This window comes from Podarcis tiliguerta, assembly GCF_965153285.1.
Source record: "Podarcis tiliguerta genome assembly, chromosome: 7".
In the NCBI taxonomy this organism is placed as follows: domain Eukaryota; kingdom Metazoa; phylum Chordata; class Lepidosauria; order Squamata; family Lacertidae; genus Podarcis; species Podarcis tiliguerta.
Window position 1 is genome coordinate 84,358,077 of NC_139540.1, and position 19,492 is coordinate 84,377,568.

Sequence of the window (19,492 nt, forward strand, 5' to 3'; positions counted from 1 at the left end):
CTAAAATTGTTTGCTCACCTGGAGTACAATTAAGCCTTCACTGTTCAAGTTTAAATCTTCACCAGGTAGGATTGGATCCTTTGCCTCACAAGCCTCTTTATTGTTCAGAGTTTTGGAATAATTTGCCTTTCTAGAGTCTGTAGTGAGAGAAACCTCCTGGCAGTAGGAGTGCAGAAATGCTCGGACTCCGTCAATCCCCACAAACTGTGACACGGGAGCCCCACTGAAATTCACACTTCCCGACTCAAGCAGCTGAGAATTTCTCCACCTGTGCAACTTGATGGCCAGTAACACAAGGAGGAAAGTGAAGAACAAGCAAGAGACAAAAGCCACTGTAAGGACCAGGTAGAAGGTGAGGTCAGACGGAGGCTCTAGAGGAGCTGAGATGCTGCTCAGGTCTGAGAGGACTGCAGGGATGGTGTCAGCCAGCACCACAGTCAGAGTGGCTGAAGCAGAGAGAGGTGGCTGCCCATTGTCCTTGACTAAAACCACCAGGCTTTGCTTGAGGGCATCTTTCTCCAGAAAGAAGCGGGCCGTCCTGATCTCTCCCGTGTGGAGCCCCAGAGTGAAGAGCCCTGGCTCGGTGGCCTTGATCAGCTGGTAGGAGAGCCAGGCATTCTGGCCAGAGTCCGCATCCACGGCCACCACCTTAGTGACCAGGTAGCCTGGCTCAGAGGAGCGAGGGGCCAGCTCTATCCCCGTGGAGCCGTCGGTGGGAGGGGAGGGGTACAGGATTTGGGGAGCATTGTCATTCTGGTCCAGGATGAAGAGAGTCACTGAGACGTTGGAGCTGAGTGGTGGAGAACCTCCATCCTGGGCCTTTACACGGAACCGAATGTCTCGAAACTCTTCATAATCAAAGGAGGTCAGAGCATATATAACCCCTGTCTCAGAGTTAATGGAGAGGTAGGAGGAGAGGCGGGAGTCACTTCCTTGGTCATCAGTGATGGAATATGTTATTCTGGCATTTTCTTCCCAGTCTGGATCACTTGCTTTCAGGGAAAAGACAGAGGCTCCTCTTGGATTATTTTCTAGGAAATAAGAGGTGTAGGCTGACTGTAAAAAGAGTGGGGGGTTGTCATTTGTGTCTAACAGCTGCAGTGAAATAATTGCAGAGGTTGATAATGTCGGAGTCCCATTATCAGTTGCTGTAATAGTGATATCATAGGTCGCCACTTGTTCCCTGTCAAGGGCTCTGTCTGTCATTAAAGTGTAAAAATTGTCCATTGTTTTTTTAAGTTGGAAAGGAAGGTTATTGGGAATTGAGCATATAACCTCCCCATTGACTCCTGAATCTCTGTCTTGGACATTTAAAATGGCAATGACAGTTCCAGTTGGTGTGTTCTCAGAAACAGAGTTGAGTACAAAGGTTATTGCTATTTCAGGTGCATTGTCATTTAAGTCTGTTACAAATATCACAACCTTTGATCTGTTACTTAGACCTCCACCATCAATGGCTTGCACCTCAAATTCATACAAGGATGATATTTCAAAGTCAAGGCTTCCTGCAAGGGTAATGTCTCCCGTTGTTGAATTCAATCGAAACATTTTAGAAATCTTCTCTGTGTTTTTCCCAAAGGAGTATTTTACCTCTCCATTGATTCCTTCATCTATATCGGTGGCTCTCACTGTGCAAACTATAAACCCTTTAGGAATATTTTCCTTTATGGTTGCTTCAAAGATCTGTTGTGTGAAAACCGGTGCATTGTCATTTGCATCTAGAACAATCACATGAATTTGAGCAGTACCAGACCTCACTGGATCACCCCCATCAGTAGCTGTGAGGATTAGATCATAATCTGGTTGCTCTTCCCTGTCCAGAAGTTTCTCCAGCACCAGCTCAGCATGTCTCGCCCCATTTTCTCCTGTCTGCACATGCAGAGAAAAATGGCTAATGCCTGCAAGTTGATAATCTTGAATAGAATTTATCCCTAGATCTGGATCCTGAGCTATGGGTAAAAGAAACCTGTCTCTGAGTGTTGATGTCTCACTGATTTTCATTTTCCATTCCTTTGGTAGCAACCTAGGAGCATTGTCATTTATATCTGTAATTTCCACTTCAATTCCATAAAGTTTTAATTTACTTTCAATAAAAACCTGCAACTTCAATATGCATTTGTCTGTCTCTCCACAGATTTCCTCTCTATCTATTCTCTCAGAAATCTGTAAATGGCCATTGTTGACATTCAAAGCAAAATACTGAACCATACCTACACTGGAAACAATGCGGAGTCCATGGTCTGAAAGCTGCTTCCCATCCATTCCCAGGTCCTTTGCGACATTCCCCACAAAAGAGCCTTTCTGCATCTCCTCAGGAATGGAATAGCGGATCTGCCCAGAAATTAGCTTCCATATAGTTACCATGACAAGCCATTGAAGGATTCCTTTTCTGCAACTCCCGAGTCTGTGGGTTTCTTCCATGATTTTGTACCAGGAGAAAAAATGCTGGTTCTGTTCAAAAGCTCTAATGATTGGTTTCTGGTGTTCCCTTTGGTCTGCTCCTAGATCCAGTTCAAAATAGCCAAATTGTTTCTAAGCAAAACTTACTTCAGTTTTGCTTTCTGTACTGTCATGTTCAGCCTCGCCTCAGTTATTGTGTGCTGCACTGTAATAGCTAAGGTTGTGAGGCTAGATCTTTTACTTTTTTTCCTTATTGGTGAACAGCGACACCATGAGGCTCAATACAAAACTGCAGAAGCCTTATTTTGGAATCCTAAATATACATTTTCTTCCATAACTCCTTCTATTTTTTATGGTATTATCAGGAAATTTCAGTTGACTGATCTTTTTGTTCAATACATTAATAGATATATAGTTCATATAAGCCAGTTTTGTCCTTAAAAAAAAAAATCACAACAGGTATTTTTTTCTCAGGTGTTCCCATGTTTACTCCCAGTCTTAGTTGTACCTGAATATTGAATATTATAAGCATACAGTGGTACCTCTAGTTACGAACTTAATTCATTCCAGAGGTCCGTTTTTAACCTGAAACTGTTCTTAACTAGAGGCCTGCTTTCGCCAATGGGGCCTCTTGCTGCCGGCACATGATTTCCGTTCTCATCCTGGGGCCACGTTCTCAATTCGAGGTAACTCTTAGTGAAGTTTGTAACCTGAAGCATTTGTAACCTGAGGCGTTTGTAACTCGAGGTACCACTGTATAACCAAGGATCTGGCAGGTGATTATACTATGATATGTGCAATTCAGTCCTGCTCATCTATGTATGCTGATCTATCATGCACAGCTTTCTTCCCTCCCTCTCCCATTTCCTTCTCAGAGTTAATTCTTTATTTAACCTTCACATGCAGTTACATTTGTAGGATTTTTTTCCTATGATGTGACTTTCTTGGGGGCTGCCTATGAATGACAGAACCAGATTTGCATATTGTGTGTGCAAAGTTCACGATCTTCCCTGTCCACGTGGTTTTGTCTGTCACAGGCAGCTCTTAGATGCAGGGGATTGCATCATGGAAGGTCATCTTCCACGGGGCTGTGCTTGAAAAATAATCATGCATCCTCTTTCCTCTCCATCTTTCCCTCCTTCAGTAATCCCACGTGTCCAGCTTCTCTTTCTTCAGTTCCCATTTGGTAGTTCCTCAGGCTCTTAGGCTGACTAATTTTGAGATGAGAAGTTTCCATTAAATCCAGTAAGTAGAACTACAGAGCCTTTTCAGTGAAAGCCAATAATCAGAACAAGATTAATGGAACTAAAATGTCCAATAACTAAGACTTGCACCCTGCCCATCATGAGGATAGCTATTCATTCTAGTACCATAATAATCTGAAACTGGTGTTTTGAAACAAGAGATGTATTGAGGGAATATTTTTAACAAAACAACTTTCAATAGAGATAAATTTAAATCTCTGCATTAGGTAGGAAGAATCAGGTGCACAAATCTAGGATGGGTGATACCATGACAGTTGTACATGTGAAAAGGATCTAGGGCTTTAGCGGACAACAAGGTAAAGATGAGCCAGCAGTGCAATGCAACAGCTAGAAAGGCCAATGCAGTTCTAGTTCACATTGACAGAAATACTGGATCCAGCTTGTGAGAAGTAAAGGTATATCTATATCCTGCTTTGGTCAGACAACCTCACCCAGAGTACTGTGCCCATTTCCATGCAGCACAGTTTAAGAAGAATATTGGCAAACTGGAATGAGTCCAAAAAGGGGAAACAAAAAAAGAATTCAAATTGCAAGAAAAAGTATTTAGACTATTAGGAAGAACCTTTTGCAGGCATGAGCTGCTTGAAAGTGGATCAGACTGCATCCATAAGTAGTGTACTCTTCTTCATTAGAAGTTCTAAACAGAGACTATCAGCAATGGTGAATTTCCTGCGTTGGCAGATGGTTGGACTAGATGATTACTGAGGTAACTTTAAACTCTATAATTCTAATATATGGTGAGAACACATGTGTCTCCACTATGATAAAATGCAAGAATTTCACCTGCTAGAATCATCCATCATTCCATGATCCTTGTGCCTAGCCCTGCTTTGCGTATTATACAGGAAGGAATAAATGTCACTCATACCTCTGTTTCCCTTTATTTTGAGCATGTGATACTCCCCTCAATCCATCCTAAAATTTGGAGTGGTAGTATTGCAGCAACAGTAAATAAATTGTCTTCTTTTTCTGTCATTTGCCCCCAAATATGTAAAGAAGAATTTGGCAGAGTTCTTTTGGAAGAATAAATCTGGACTCTGTACACTATGGTAATTTACCTCAGACGTTGCAGATAAAATAATAGTCACTTCAACAATCCTGCCCTGGAGTCAGTGTGGATTTTTAAAAAAATGTCTATATTTGGGATATAGTCAAGAATATTCAGCTCCAAGCCAGGATTAATGCCTATTGGAATAAAAAGGCCTGCAGCAGGCAGTGAAATGCCATCAGGAAGGAGGCCCAGAGGACTTTCCAAGGCAGGGAGTTCCACATCCCTTCCATGAATACCTGCCAAATGTATCTCAGATAGTGGACCCCTGTGGCAGGGAGGCACATGGCAGCATGTCCACCAGAAGTATTGTACGGTAGTTACCTCATCTAGGCAAAAATATAAATTCAGGTGGTCAGGGAACCAGTACAGCTTCACATCATTTTATAAAGCCTCAGTCCCAAGGCCTGCTCATTTCTCCTCAGCAAGGAAGCGGGAGAGGTGGTTCTGCCAGGCTGAGGGCCTGCTCTTCACCTTTCCTCACTCTAGCCGCTGCCACCTCAGAAACCTGACAGTTTGCCTGTTTTACAATTACACCATTGGACCAGTGGTCACTTTTTAATTCTGAGAGAGTGCTGTGGGTGCAAGTCACAAAATGGCTGCCATGGGTGCATGGCATAATACAAAATGGCTGCTGTGGGGAGCACGGTATACCACAAAATTAGAGTGAGCACGGTCATGGTGAAACTTTTCCCGTATTTCCATACTAGGAAAGGCTCAACCGCTTGAATTTCTGTCTGTCATACATCTGTTAAAGGCACAAGAACCCTGTTTTTCCCCAATGCCAACCCTAAACCAAAGCCTCGTCTGCCATCCTGTATCCATTAAGCACGTCTGAGTAGGTATGTATACCATTATACTGTAAGTTAACTATACAGTGAATTCTTAATGATTGGCAGGTCTTTAGCCTCTTTGCAAAGTGTTCACATTTGCCTTTGGGTGAGTTTTTAACATCCATCCACATTTGCTGTGTAGTAATATCTAGAGAAAATAACTTCTAGGGATTACTTCATCTCAGACAAACCCACCACAGGAACGATGCATCCCAGTTTCTAGGAACAAACAGCTCATATTCATGGCATTTAAGAACTTTTTTAAAATCATATAATCAGGACTGTGCGCTCCAGCATTGCGTATATACTGGATTTTTATTTATTTTTTAGCAAGGTTTAATATGAGGACTAGTAAGGGATTGAAGGTGCTTGCTTAATTGTGAGGGCAGTAGAAAAAGTATTCAGGAAAGATAATATTTTCCTCAGAAGAATGGGGGAGGAGCGCTGCCAGCACTTCTAAAACATAAAGGCTGCCACAGATACACACAGGAGATCAAAAAGAGTGAATATGCATTTTCTAGAAGAGGCTCCATTATGGTTTATCTGTCAGAAGAGAATTAATTACCATATTTAGTGACAGGAAAGTTCTGGTATATTTTCTCCAGGAATAGTTTTGTATGTAGCAAAAAGCCAAGCAGTGCTTGGCAAGGCCGGCCCAGTACATTTTGACACCTGAGACAGACCCCAGAATGGCACCCCCTCCCCACCAGGGAAGGTGGGATGAGTGAAGATCTATGTCAGGAACTGACATCAGGATCTGCCGCCCTGGTGGACTCTGCCACCTAAGGTGGTCACCACACCTTCCCTCGTGGGTGGGCCAGCCCTGGTGCTTGGCATTTCAAAGCCATTACAAGAAGCAGTTCTGTCTCTGCCGAGTCTTATGTGAGAGTCTTCCCTATCCACACACCTCCCTGTCTTTGATCTTATCCTTTTAGAGGTTTGGAAAGTGGTAGAGGCACTCATGGTCCATTATATGGAAGATTCACTTTAATCCTTGCATATGGGAGTGTTTTCTTCTGCCAGTTTACATCTTTGTTTTTCCTTCTGCCCTACCCATCCAGGCAGAGAACATGAGAATCCACATGACATTTACTAATGGCAAAGCCAGAAGATTCAGCCTAAAACTAATTGCACAAATGCGCTAAATAATCTATCTTAATTAATATTCAGTTAGTATGTTATTTTCATTTTTCTCGATTCAGCAGATGCTAGAATATCTGTCAAACAAGTGAATAAGTATAACTCATGATTATTCTTACTATGCACACATTATTCCAAAATATCCTACAACTATATGGTATATTTCGGCCAAAGAAAAGCATTTCTGAGACCCAGTAATTTCTGGAGAAGGAACTTAAGCATGTGCTTATCTCTCCTATGGATGTCACCCATAATATTGATGTTAATTAAAAAGTTGTATAGCATCAATTATATTTTTACATACCATAATATATACTTGGCAATGAGGATCAGAGAGTCATTTTACTACTGGGCAATATAACAGTAAAGATAAGAAATGTAATTGAGTAAAATAATTTGTCTGTGTTATAACATGAAACACAAATACTGAAAAAACAACTGTGGTGTTACTAATAAATATCAAACAAAGTGCTATCTATAATAATAGCCTCCAGTATAGTATTGCAGATCAGCAGATAGATGTAAAATTCACCAAGATGAGTAAGTTCATATATAATCGAAAGATAACCTGATTAACTCACCTGGGCTATGACTGGATCACCATCATTAAAATTTAAATCTTCACCAGATATGATAGGATTCTTTACCTCACAAGTCTGTTGATTGCTCAGAGTATTGGAATAATTTGCCTTGGAAATACTAAATTGGCTTTTCTTAGAGCCTGATGTCAGAGAAACATCATGGCAGTAGGAGTGCAGAAATGCTCGGACTCCGTCAATCCCCACAAACTGTGAGATAGGAGCGCCACTGAAATTCACACTCCCTGACTCAAGCAGCTGAGAATTTCTCCACCTGTGCAACTTGATGGCCAGTAACACGAGGAGGAAGATGAAGAACAAGCAAGAGACAAAAGCCACTGCAAGGACCAGGTAGAAGGTGAGGTCAGACGGAGGCTCTACAGGAGCTGAGATGCTGCTCAGGTCTGAGAGCATTGCAGGGATGGTGTCAGCCAGCACCACGGTCAGAGTGGCTGAAGCAGAGAGAGGTGGCTGCCCATTGTCCTTGACTAAAACCACCAGGCTTTGCTTGAGGGCATCTTTCTCCAGAAAGAAGCGGGCCGTCCTGATCTCTCCCGTGTGGAGCCCCAGAGTGAAGAGCCCTGGCTCAGTGGCCTTGATCAGCTGGTAGGAGAGCCAGGCATTCTGGCCAGAGTCTGCATCCACAGCCACCACCTTAGTGACCAGGTAGCCTGGCTCAGAGGAGCGAGGGGCCAGCTCTATCCCTGTGGAACCGTCAGTGGGAGGGGAAGGGTAAAGGATTTGGGGAGCGTTGTCATTCTGATCGAGGATGAAGAGAGTCACTGAGACATTGGAGCTGAGTGGTGGAGAACCTCCGTCTTGGGCCTTTACACGGAACCGAATGTCTCGAAACTCTTCATAATCAAAGGAGGTCAGAGCATATATAACCCCCGTCTCAGAGTTAATGGAGAGGTAGGAGGAGAGGCGGGAGTCACTTCCTTGGTCATCAGTGATGGAATATGTTATTCTGGCATTTTCTTCCCAGTCAAGATCATTTGCTCTTAAGGAAGAGACCATGGCTCCTCTTTGGTTATTCTCAACAAAATAGAAAGTATAGTCTGCTTTTTCAAAGAGGGGTGGGTTGTCATTTGTGTCTAAAACATGAAGTGTGATAACTGTGACTGTAGAAAGAGGGGGGACTCCATGGTCAGTAACAGTGACAGTAATATTGAAGATTGACACCTGTTCTCTGTCAAGGGCACCATCAGTCACCAAACTGTAAAAGTTATCCATGGACTTCTTTAGCTGGAAAGGGAGATTGCTAGGGATTGAACATGTGATTTCCCCATTGACTCCTGAATCTCGGTCTTGGACATTTAAAATGGCAATTACCGTTTGGGATGGTGAACTTTCAAGTATGGTGTTGGTGGCAAAGTTAACTGATAATTCAGGTGCATTGTCATTCAGATCCGTAACAGATATCACAACTTTTGATCTGTCACTCAGCCTTCCTCCATCTTTGGCTTGTATCTCAAATGCATATAAAGATGATTCCTCATAATCAAGATTCCCAATAAGGATGATTTCACCTGTTGTGGAATTTAACAGAAACATTTCGGAGTCTTTCTTTGTGATTTTTTGGAAAAAGTATTTAATATCTCCATTGATTCCTTCATCCTTATCAGTTGCTCTCACTGTCAAAAGTGTGGACCACTTGGGAATATTCTCATTGACATTCACTTCATAGAGAGGTTGGCTGAAAACTGGTGCATTGTCATTTGCATCAATAACAACGATGTGGATTTGTAATGTGCCAGATCTGATGGGATGACCTCCATCAGTAGCTGTGAGAAGCAGATCGTAAGCTGATTGTTCCTCTCTGTCCAATGATTTTTCCAACACAAGTTCAGCAAGTTTGACACCATTTTCTTCTGTTTGCACATGCAAAGCAAAATGGCTACTGCCTGTGAGTTGGTAGCTCTGCACGGAATTTATCCCCCAATCTGGATCTTGAGCTTCAGGAAGAGGAACCTCAAATCCAGGTGTAGATGCCTCACTGATTTCCAGCTCCTGTTCCCATAGAGGGAAGTGGGGAGCATTATCATTTATATCTGTAATTTCCACTTCAATTCCATAAAGCTTCAGTTTGCTTTCAACAAGAACCTGAAACTTCAACAAACATTTCTCTGCCTCTCCACAAATTTCCTCTCTATCTATTCTCTCAGATATCTGCAAATGGCCATTGTTGGCATTCAAAGAAAAATACTGAATCATACCTACAGGGTATACAATGCGCAGTCCATGGTTTGGGAGCTGCTTGCCATCCATTCCCAGGTCCTTTGCAACATTCCCCACGGAAGAGCCTTTGTGCATCTCTTCTGGAATGGAGTAGTGGATCTGCCCAGAAACTGCCCTCCAATAAAACATCATGAAAAGGCACTGGAAGATTCCCTTTCTGCAATTCCACAGCCTCTGAGTTCCTTCCATCCTTGCAGCAGGTTAAAGGCTCTTATGTTCTGGTTCAAATGATGCTGTACCCAATTTTTTTCTAAGGAAAATGCACTTCCATTTCTTCTTTGCACTGACAAGCAGCTTGTTCCTTCAGATATTTTGTGTTTGTGTTTAACGGAAAGGCAACTTCAGTTGGGCAGGATTTCTCATTTCTGCTCCGTTCTGGTGAACAGTGACACCCAGAGGCTCAAGCCCAAAGTGCAAAAACTTCACTTTTGAAAATTAAATAAACACCATTTCACTGTACTATTATATTATAATAGTATAAGTATTATAAATGAAGATATAGCTAGGATAACTATGTATATTTTTCTATATTCTTTATTTTTTTCCTTCAAATTTACCCACTAAGGATAAAGAAGAGTGACAACTTTTGTTGTTGTAAACAAACTGAAATGGAGCAGGAAAGACAAGTGTGTTTAGGGTTCCTGCCCCACCCCATTACTGGAAATTCTGGAATGAATTGAATTCTGAAATATTGAACTTTCTCAGCAGTGTTGTTTGCTGGATATTCAAAAGATTCATTTTGGATGCCGAAAAAAGTCTCTGGTACTTCCTATTTTCTTTGTGTTAGTGCAATGTCTGAGGATGCTTATAGTTATAAAGTGAGGAAACTGATATGCTGGCACACAGTTCTTTCCTGCTGTTTTCATGGGGAAACAGAGGCATCCATGTGCAGAAAGGCTGACAGAGTTGCGGCATTAGCCAATGACATTCATTGTTGTGTGGCACCAAATACGCTGGTGTGCATGAAATTCAGCACAACTTGCTGGTATATCAGTCAAAGACCAGAGTTCCTTAGCACAGCAGGTACCACAGTGAAAAGAACAGGACAGAAATGCTGGCGTTAAAATCAGGAAAATTAACTAATGCAATATTCCCCACAAATTTGAATGCAGCCTCTCCCCCTACCCCAATATCATAACATTGATCTACTTTTCTGGGTTATTGTAAGAGTTACCACAGCACTATATGTGAAGCGCCTTGAACATTCTTAACACTAGGTATTACTGCACAGAGCAAAGAAGTAAGATGGCTACATTCTCTGTAATTTATTGCCACTGCTTATCTGGAAAGGGCTCTGCTTCAGTCACGGCAAGGTTAGGGTCATGCAGGTGCACCAGCAGGAATGCCAGATTGGTTGCTGACAGAAGCATACAGACCCAGCCACACCGCTGCCTCATCCACAGCTCCAGCTTATCACAAACATCACTACTGTGGATGGATAACAATGGTAGCTTAGAAGCACACATGTGAAAACTGGATGTCAAACTCAGAAGAGAGCTTTATTAAAAACTAGCATGTGAGGGCTTGTTAAACAGCAGAGGTAGGTGGTTTTCGGCCATCTTCTTTGGAGAGCTTGATGTTGTGCTTCTTGTTCTACATGATTAAACTGCTAAAACTGAATTTGGCCATTAGCAGGAGGGACAAAACACTGAATTATCCACTAGATAATGCCAACAAATGTTCTTTTAACATTAGTCTTCATCTTTCCTAATGGAATATACACTGGTGGTGAACATGACCCAGCTTTAAAGTACAGCAATTACAGGATGTGCAGATGTATGTCCTGGCCAGATTGACTCTCCATAAGAAAACATTCCATGCCAAAGAGTTAAAAGGGCATCTACCATTGGTAGCTGTGACTCAATAGTCATTTGTCCCCTATATTTCTACAGTATGGAAGCATGACTAGAGATGGTATAAGTAGATATACTAACCACATGCTCCACATCCACACATCCTTACATACAAAGTGTTCACTACAACTGTTACAATTTGTCATAATCTCTAATGCAAATGCCGAGGAAAGGAATGCCAGTACTTTGGGATTGCATCCACATTGGACATCAGTAATATACAGTGGTATCTCAGGTTAAGTACTTAATTCGTTCTGGAGGTCCGTTCTTAACCTGAAACTGTTCTTAACCTGAATCACCACATTAGCTAATGGGGCCTTCCGCTGCTCCTGAGCCTCCGGAGCCCAATTTCTGTTCTTATCCTGAAGCAAAGTTCTTAACCTGAAGCACTATTTCTGGGTTAGCGGAGTGTGTAACCTGAAGCGTATGTAACCTGAAGCGTATGTAACCTGAGGTACCACTGTATAAGAGAATACAGGACCTGGCCAGGGCAGGAGCCGGGGGGGGGGGCAGGGGATAGTTTCGGGTTCATGATACGGTCATGTTTGGTTTAGGGTATTTGTCAATTCAGGGACCATTTCCAGTATATACATATCTTGGAAGCGGGGGGTGGGATATGTGCATATTATTTAATTTTTTATTTAAATTAATTCTATAGTCCCCCCACCACTACCCCCCCCACAAAGAGTGGTATACAACATCTCTAGAAATCATGCCAAGAGAAACTCCCTTTTGATGTCACTCTTCTACACAGGTTGTACATGAGCATTTTTCATTCTACAAACAGCATGCAGTCACAGGACCTAAGAAATGCTTGTACTACTGATAGCTTCCATCAGAGCTCCACCACTTAATATGTTGTGCTATTCTCATCAGACCCAAATCCCAAGCCCGTCTGTGACAGGAACACAATATCCAAATGCTATGTAAGATTATCTGTATTTATGAGAACCAAATCAAGTTATTCTAAAACGTTTAGTGATTAATCAATCCTTTACTCTCATTAAATAATCCAACCCATAAACACTTCCTTCCACACACACTTCCTAAAATTCAGTTGAAAAACTTTACCAATTACTAAGAAATTTACCAACTTATTTAAAGAATATTCTATGAAAGACTTTTTGGTATTTCTTCTTGTAAATTTCTTAAAGGACAGAATGTGAAAATAGCTACATATTCAATTGCATTTGTACTGCAAAGATAAGAAGAAGAAGAAAATATCATTCTCTCCACTCAGCCATGCTGCTCCACTCTGTGATCTTAGCACGACATCGAGTTACCATGCAGATGTGTACCTGGACAATTCTGGCACAGCCTCCACCATCCTGCTATGCTGCCCCTTAATAGCTGCTGGAAGGTCCAGTTAGCTTGCTCTACAGCAGTAGCAGCTCAATACTACTCCTTACCTACTTCCCTGATGACATGGTCTGAATTCTCTGGGATGCCAGTTTGATAACATCCACTGTTTACAAATAAACTCTCAAACAAGTGATAACACCAAATTCCCTATAAGGAACATGCAATATAACTCACCGTGCTGTCATTTTCCTTTTCAGAAATTAAATTGCCTCCACTAACCATCAAAGAAATGTCAGAGTTGCCATTGCAAAGGAGGTTCTCTGCTATTTGGACAGTGGGCTGCAGGAATGTCAACTCATTCCTCCTGGATTCAGAGGACAGGCAGACCTGGTAGGAATAAGGCAAAGTTCCATCCTCATAATTGGGTGGGAATATGGCACCAGCCTTTGAGTGGGGATCAGGAATAAAGCACTGAAGGAAAGTGGGGTTCCTTGACCTTCGAAGCTTTATCAGAATGGTCAGAATCACGGTCACCAGGAACAGAAAGGACACCAAGGTCAGGGCCAATACCAAATAAAACTGTAGATCAGACTGATACTCTGAGTCATTTGGTTGGGAGTTCATTTCTGGAAGAGCCTCCTGGAAGTTCTCAGCAAACACCAGGCTCAAAGTTGTGGTGGCTGAGAGAGGAGGATGCCCATTGTCCTTCACCAGGATGACCAGCCTCTGCTTCACTGCATCTCTCTCAAGTAATGCTCGGACGGTTTGCACCTCTCCTGTGTGGGAGCCAATGCTGAAGAGTGAGGGCTCTGTGGCCTGCAGGAGATGGAAGGAGAGCCAGGCATTGTGTCCCGAATCAGAGTCCACGGCCACCACCTTCGTCACCAGATAACCCGACTCAGCTGACCGAGGCACCATCTCAAAGAAAGGTGAGCCCTCGGTTGATTGTGAGGGGTACAGGATCTGCGGAGCGTTATCATTTCGATCCAAAACACATACTGTCACTGTGGCACTGCTGTTGAGTGGTGGAGAACCTCCATCTTGGGCCTTCACTTGAATCTGAAACTCCCTGAACTGCTCATAGTCAAAGGAGCGTTGGGCATAGATGATCCCAGTCTCAGAGTTAATGGAGACATAGGAGGAGAGAGGCATGTCCTTGATGTTGCTGTGAAGGATGGAGTAAGTGATTCTGGCATTGCGATCCAGATCAGGGTCAGAGGCCTTGACGTGGAAAATTGAAGCTCCAGATGGGTTGTTCTCTGGAACGTAGGCAGTGTAGGAAGATTTTTCAAAGGCTGGTGGGTTATCATTGATATCTGAAATCTGTATTGATATGGTTTTGTGTGTGGAGAGTGGAGGGGTGCCTTTGTCTGTGGCTATGATTGTAATATTATACTCGGGAGTCCTTTCTCTGTCAAGGGCACCATCTATGAGAAGCTTGAAGTAATTACGCGAAGATGAGACTATCAGGAAAGGTACAGGTTCCTTCAGGTGACAGGTGACTTCTCCATTATCCCCAGAATCCCTGTCCTGAACTTTAATGAGAGCAATCACAGCTCCAGATGTGACATCTTCTGGAACTGGGCTGGACACGGAGGTAAGGATCACATCTGGAGCATTGTCATTCTCATCAAGAACCTCAATCTCCACTTTGCAATGTGCTGCCAAGCCTCCTCCATCACTTGCCTTAATTATCATCACATATTTTTGTCTGTCCTCAAAATCAACACTTTCTATAAGTGTAATTGTTCCATCTCTGGGATCCAGATGAAACTTCTGCTCAGCTGTTTCTGGGATGTCACTGAATGTATAAGTGATCTCAGCATTGGACCCTTCATCACTGTCAGATGCTTTGACTTGAAGCACAGAGGTTCCTTTGGGTGCACTCTCCTTCAGGCTCACTTTATAGTTTGTCTGGGTGAAAACAGGGACATTGTCATTAATATCAATAACTGTTACCAATATTTTGGCTGTTCCGGTTTTTGGAGGTTCTCCACCATCCATGGCTGTAAGGATCATGTGGTGCATCTGTTCCTTTTCCCTGTCCAGTTGTTTCTGCAATACTAATTCTGCATATTTGCCACCATTATTGCTGTTTTGAATTTCCAACTTGAAATATGGAGTTGAGCTCAATTGATAATTCTGCAGGGAATTTGTTCCAATGTCTTTATCTTCAGCATTTCCAAGAGCAAATCGAGTTCCTGGCAGAGTAGACTCACTCAATTTAAGCTCAACATTTTCATTCCGGAAATATGGGGCATTGTCATTAATGTCCTGGATAAAAATATTTACGTGGAAAATATTCAAAGGATTGTGTGCCACAACTTCTAATTCGAGGACACAAGTGGATGATTCCCCACAGATCTCTTCCCGGTCTATCCTCTCATTCACATACAGGTTGCCATTTTGTTCATTCAGATCAAAGAATTGCTTTTCTGATGAAATACCAAGCTTGCGCTTTGACAGCTCTCTGACATCCAACCCCAGATCCTTAGCAAGGTTCCCCACAAAGGAGCCCTGCTCTGCTTCCTCTGGAACTGAATACTGAACCTTCTCAGACCCCACCTGGCAGCAGAACACAGACCAGAATATGAACAGAAACAGTACTTGCCTCTTGGTGATCTCCCTTGTTCTCTCTGCCTGCTTTACTTCCATCACATCCATTGCCTTTCCTGATTTCTTCCTGCTTTCAGTACAGTTTTCAAGACTCCCAGTACACTTATTTGAGATAATAGAAATATTCTTCTTTTCAGCTGATCCTTGGGAAACTGAGAGCTTTCCTTTCTTGAGCAGCTTTTAAAAATAAAAGCTTTTCCTTTCTGCTCAGCTGAAGTGTTGAGAGAGAGAGAGTGTGTTCTAAGAGTCTCGGAAATGCTGAGCCATGGCTGCTCCCATGTTGTCCAACAGTGACACTCTGAGTCCACACGGGGAACTGTATTTGCTTATTTTCATGTTTATAATTCTATATTGCTATTTCCCCCTGATATCTATGGAGAATTGTGAATGGCTAAAAATTCTTTCACTGGTTGTCCAAATGTACTTTCGTATCACTTGATTAGAAGTCACATAAGCTTAATTCAGATTTGTTTTTCATTGCATACAAACTGTTATTTTAATATTTTTATTGCTTTTCCTAGTAGATGATAATGACACTTTAGGGTGTTTTTGATGGAGCATAAACACAAGCATTTGCCAGCAGAAGAAAACCATGCAATAATTCAGAAAGCCTACATCCCTGCCTCGGGCTGCCATACATTCGGATTTCCCTGGACGTTACTAGGATTTCAAAGGCGGAATTGACATCTTGGGGGAATTTCCAAGAGTTGGCGCTTTGGCCTCGTTCTTATTCAAGTCAATCGCAAAATCATGGTTTTAGGGATGTTTTTGTCTAGAAAAAGCTCAACAAGTTTCAGGTTTTCCTAAAAACAATTGTGGGATGCCCTGGCAACCCTATCCCTGCCAGAATTCTGGTGATTTGGCCTTTATTTAATTATGAACTTGTTTAGCAAATTTAAATTTTGTATTTTGTTCTGTCTTTAAGATTTTGGTGCATTGTGTGCTTTATTTCTGTTCTATTGGCCATAATAAAATGCTGAAAAAGAAATTTAAATTCACTTTAGCACAGGATAACTCTTTCATTCTTTAGTCTTATGCATATTCATTGACATTTTTCTCATATGTTTGTAATCTTCCCTGTGGCATCTGGCTGGCCACTGCTGCACTAGAGGAAGTTTTGGGTGATACATCTTTCCTTACGATTCTGTGTGATGATTCCTAATTCCTTAGGTGGTGAATTATTCAATATTCTCCCTTTGACTTTTTTGGATGCTTTTCAATGGTATTTCCCAAGAAGACGCATATGATCCTTTTGAATAATTGGTTTTTCATTTCTGTTTTCATAGTATTGGTACTTAATTCTATTCAACCTTTGCTAGTAAGATTTTATTACAGTTTTTACATTACAATCCTATACCAACTTACCTGGGTATAAATTCCATTGAAGTTAATGAGACTTATATCTGAAGATAAAAGATTTGTTAGATGTATTGCGTTTTTGGATTGCTTTGGCACACGTGGAAGTTTATTGTAATTAATCAGGAATGTTTATGACATGAAGAAAAAGCTTCTACACAAGTGCACTCACAGTGTGCACTACTCTGCCAGAATTTCAGTTTGTCAGACTGTAAACTGAAATGTAATAATTAATCGTAGTAGTAGTAACAGTAGTAGTTTTGAACTGAGAACTTTCTTTTCTGCCACTATTGTATCAGTGCAGAGCCATTCAGCGGAGACCATATGAGTGATAAGAAACTTTCTTTTGGGGGTCTAAGATATATCCAGAACTGCTTGTATCCATTCTTGACTTGAATGCAATCATAGATTCGGAATGATTTTCTATCATTCTATCGGTCTTATTGTTGATATTAATTTGATAGGTTAAATTCTTATTACCTGAAAACGTGGAGTTATCAGTGAATAGTAACACCATTGTCCAGAATAGAAAGATTAGCCAAATGCATAGACTAAAACACAATGCATACACATAGCAAAATGAATCTATATTTGACTAATGACCCAATCCAGCAAGGTAGATTAGAGGGCAGATGCCTCCTTCTGGCACAGGCATCCCCAAACTCAGCCCTCCAGATGTTTTGGGACTACAACTCCCATCATCCCTAGCTAGCAGGACCAGTGGTCAGGGATGATGGGAATTGTAGTCCCAAAACATTTGGAGGGCCTGTTCTAGCACATGGCTCCTGGTATGGGATTGGGAACTGTAATGCCGGCAGGATAGGGCAGCCATTTCAGCATGCAATTCCCACCAGCACTCAAAGTGCATATAGCAACACCCCCTTTCCTTCCAGGCTTAGAGGTACTTTATGCCTACTGTGAGCAATTATTACTTGCACTTAACTAGGCACAAGTTACACCTATTTAAGAATAGTGGTTGGCAAAGAGAACCAGAAGATCATGTTACCACAGGAAAATGTATTTATTTGTTTGAAATAGGTTCATCTCAGCTTTTAGTCCAGGGACTTCCAAAGCAGATCACAACTTGAATGAAAACAATTAATCAACCAACAGGGAGGTGGAAGAAATAATTGACAGTGTAATTGAACACAGAGGTATTCACAGCCTGTCAGTTAATGAGGGGGGCAATCAGACTTCCCAGGGGGGAGGCATTCCACAACAGAACAGAACAGGGGGCCAGAGGTAATCTGCCAGGGGCCGTATGCAGATGCTGGGCAAGACAAAAGCCAGTGGTGGACAGGGCTGAAGCCAAATGTGGGCACAGTTGGGGGGAGGGGCCAAGACAAAAAAATAGGCCACCCCTTTCCCCCCTCTTTCTGCTACCTTCTTTCCCCCTCTTTTTCCCTCCTTGCCACTCACCCACTGTGCCTTCTGGCTTGTGTCTCAGGCAATCAGACCTTCAGTTGCCATGTTTCAAACAGTGAAAACCCGGACAGAAAAGTTATTGGGCAAGATCGCAACTGCCAACATGGGCTGCCATACGCCCGGATTTTCCCTAACATTTTTCTGATTTCTGCCCAGATGATGCTGACAAATTCTGGATATTCTGGGAAATTCTAGACATATGGCAACCCGACAGAACACAGAGCAAGGCCTATGATGAGAAATAAATACAGTGGGCAGGCTGGTTCGTGTAGGTAGTTTGTTCAAATATCCTGCACAGAGCCAAACCACAATAAATTTCAAATATAAAATCCTTACTGTCATGTAAGCCCCAGTGGTTTAAGAAAACACAGATTGAAACCAATAAAGATTTCCCCACTAGTAAAATAAGATACTAGCTATAAGTGAAATAAAATAATTACCAACATGTCTCATTGCTTTGAAAAGGGTCAAGAAAAGAGATAAATGGGAAATTTATCTGTCAAGATTTGTAACTACATTTCCAATTAGAAGAAAAAGTTAGCACACCTGGTCTCTGATTTCATTTCCATTGTTCCAATCTTAATCCCCATTAGCAAAAATAGGATCCTCTACTTCCTAGGCCTGATCATTGGTCGCAGTATGGAAGTATTAAACCTGTTTTTCCTAAAGGCAGTATTAAGAGAAAGATCATCACAATAAGAGTAAACAAATGTTTGGATTCCATCAATAGCCACAAACTGTGAGACAGGAACACTACTGAAATTCACACTCCTTGACTCAAACAGCTTCAGTTTTCTCCATCTGAGCAACCTAATGGCCAGTAACACAAGGAGGAAAATGAAGAACAAGCAGTAAACAAAAGCCACTGCAGTCACCAGATAGATGAGATATGGCTGATTCCCCACCCCACCCCGTCCCTGGTAGTGGTGTTTCTCTTTGGCAGGATCAGGAAGGTATAGGCAGTTTGGGGGACTGCACTGACAGATGTGGAGGGTGCATGCAGCCCACTGGTTACCCACCTCTGTCCTACAGCCATGGAGATAGAGCCCTGCTACCAAAAGTTCTGGTAAACCTACCTGTTCTAGAGACCTTGTTAATCATTATTAAACAATGGCACTAGCAGCCTTCAGGAATGCATCCTTAGCTTCAACTAAACATTCAAAGAAGGGGCCTCAGAAACAGATGTGCAATCTACACCATGCTGTGGTTCTACTTAGTCTTCCGTTCCTGGACGGTGATTGCCTGAGCCAGGAAACCTTTTGTACTCAGGAAAGTTTCCTATGCATTTTAGAATACTGGGAGATCAAATGGGAAGTACTGAAATTTATGTGCTCACCTGAGGGATTGCTGCCTCCTCCGTACCCATGTTAGAATCACCTATGAGTAACACAGGGCCTGGCTTATCAGAAGCCTGTTGTGGTGTCAGAGTATTGGTACA

General features: G+C 42.2%; 3 protein-coding genes across 3 annotated transcripts; all 3 read right to left on the reverse strand.

Annotated features, from left to right (window-relative positions):
• On the reverse strand, positions 1-2,867 carry LOC310681141 (protocadherin gamma-A6-like; the record flags this gene model as incomplete). Its single annotated transcript, XM_083448657.1, has 1 exon — positions 1-2,867. The coding sequence occupies exon 1, from the start codon at positions 2,419-2,421 to the stop codon at positions 1-3; it is 2,421 nt and encodes an 806-aa protein (XP_083304783.1). The 5' UTR covers positions 2,422-2,867.
• A 4,391-nt stretch (positions 2,868-7,258) lies between these two features.
• Positions 7,259-9,839, reverse strand: LOC310681137 (protocadherin gamma-A6-like; the record flags this gene model as incomplete). The annotated part of the gene is made up of 1 exon (XM_083448653.1): positions 7,259-9,839. Exon 1 carries the CDS (start codon positions 9,689-9,691, stop codon positions 7,259-7,261), a length of 2,433 nt encoding a protein of 810 aa, XP_083304779.1. The 5' UTR covers positions 9,692-9,839.
• A 2,026-nt stretch (positions 9,840-11,865) lies between these two features.
• LOC310681132 (protocadherin gamma-B1-like) lies at positions 11,866-15,791 on the reverse strand. The gene has a single exon (XM_083448648.1). It carries the CDS (start codon positions 15,319-15,321, stop codon positions 12,865-12,867), a length of 2,457 nt encoding a protein of 818 aa, XP_083304774.1. The 5' UTR covers positions 15,322-15,791; the 3' UTR covers positions 11,866-12,864.
• Between the last annotated feature and the right edge of the window lie 3,701 nt (positions 15,792-19,492).

Excerpts from the sequence above, each read along its gene's own strand:
- LOC310681132 (XM_083448648.1), bottom strand. The coding sequence starts at position 15,321 with ATGGATGTGATGGAAGTAAAGCAGGCAGAGAGAACAAGGGAGATCACC.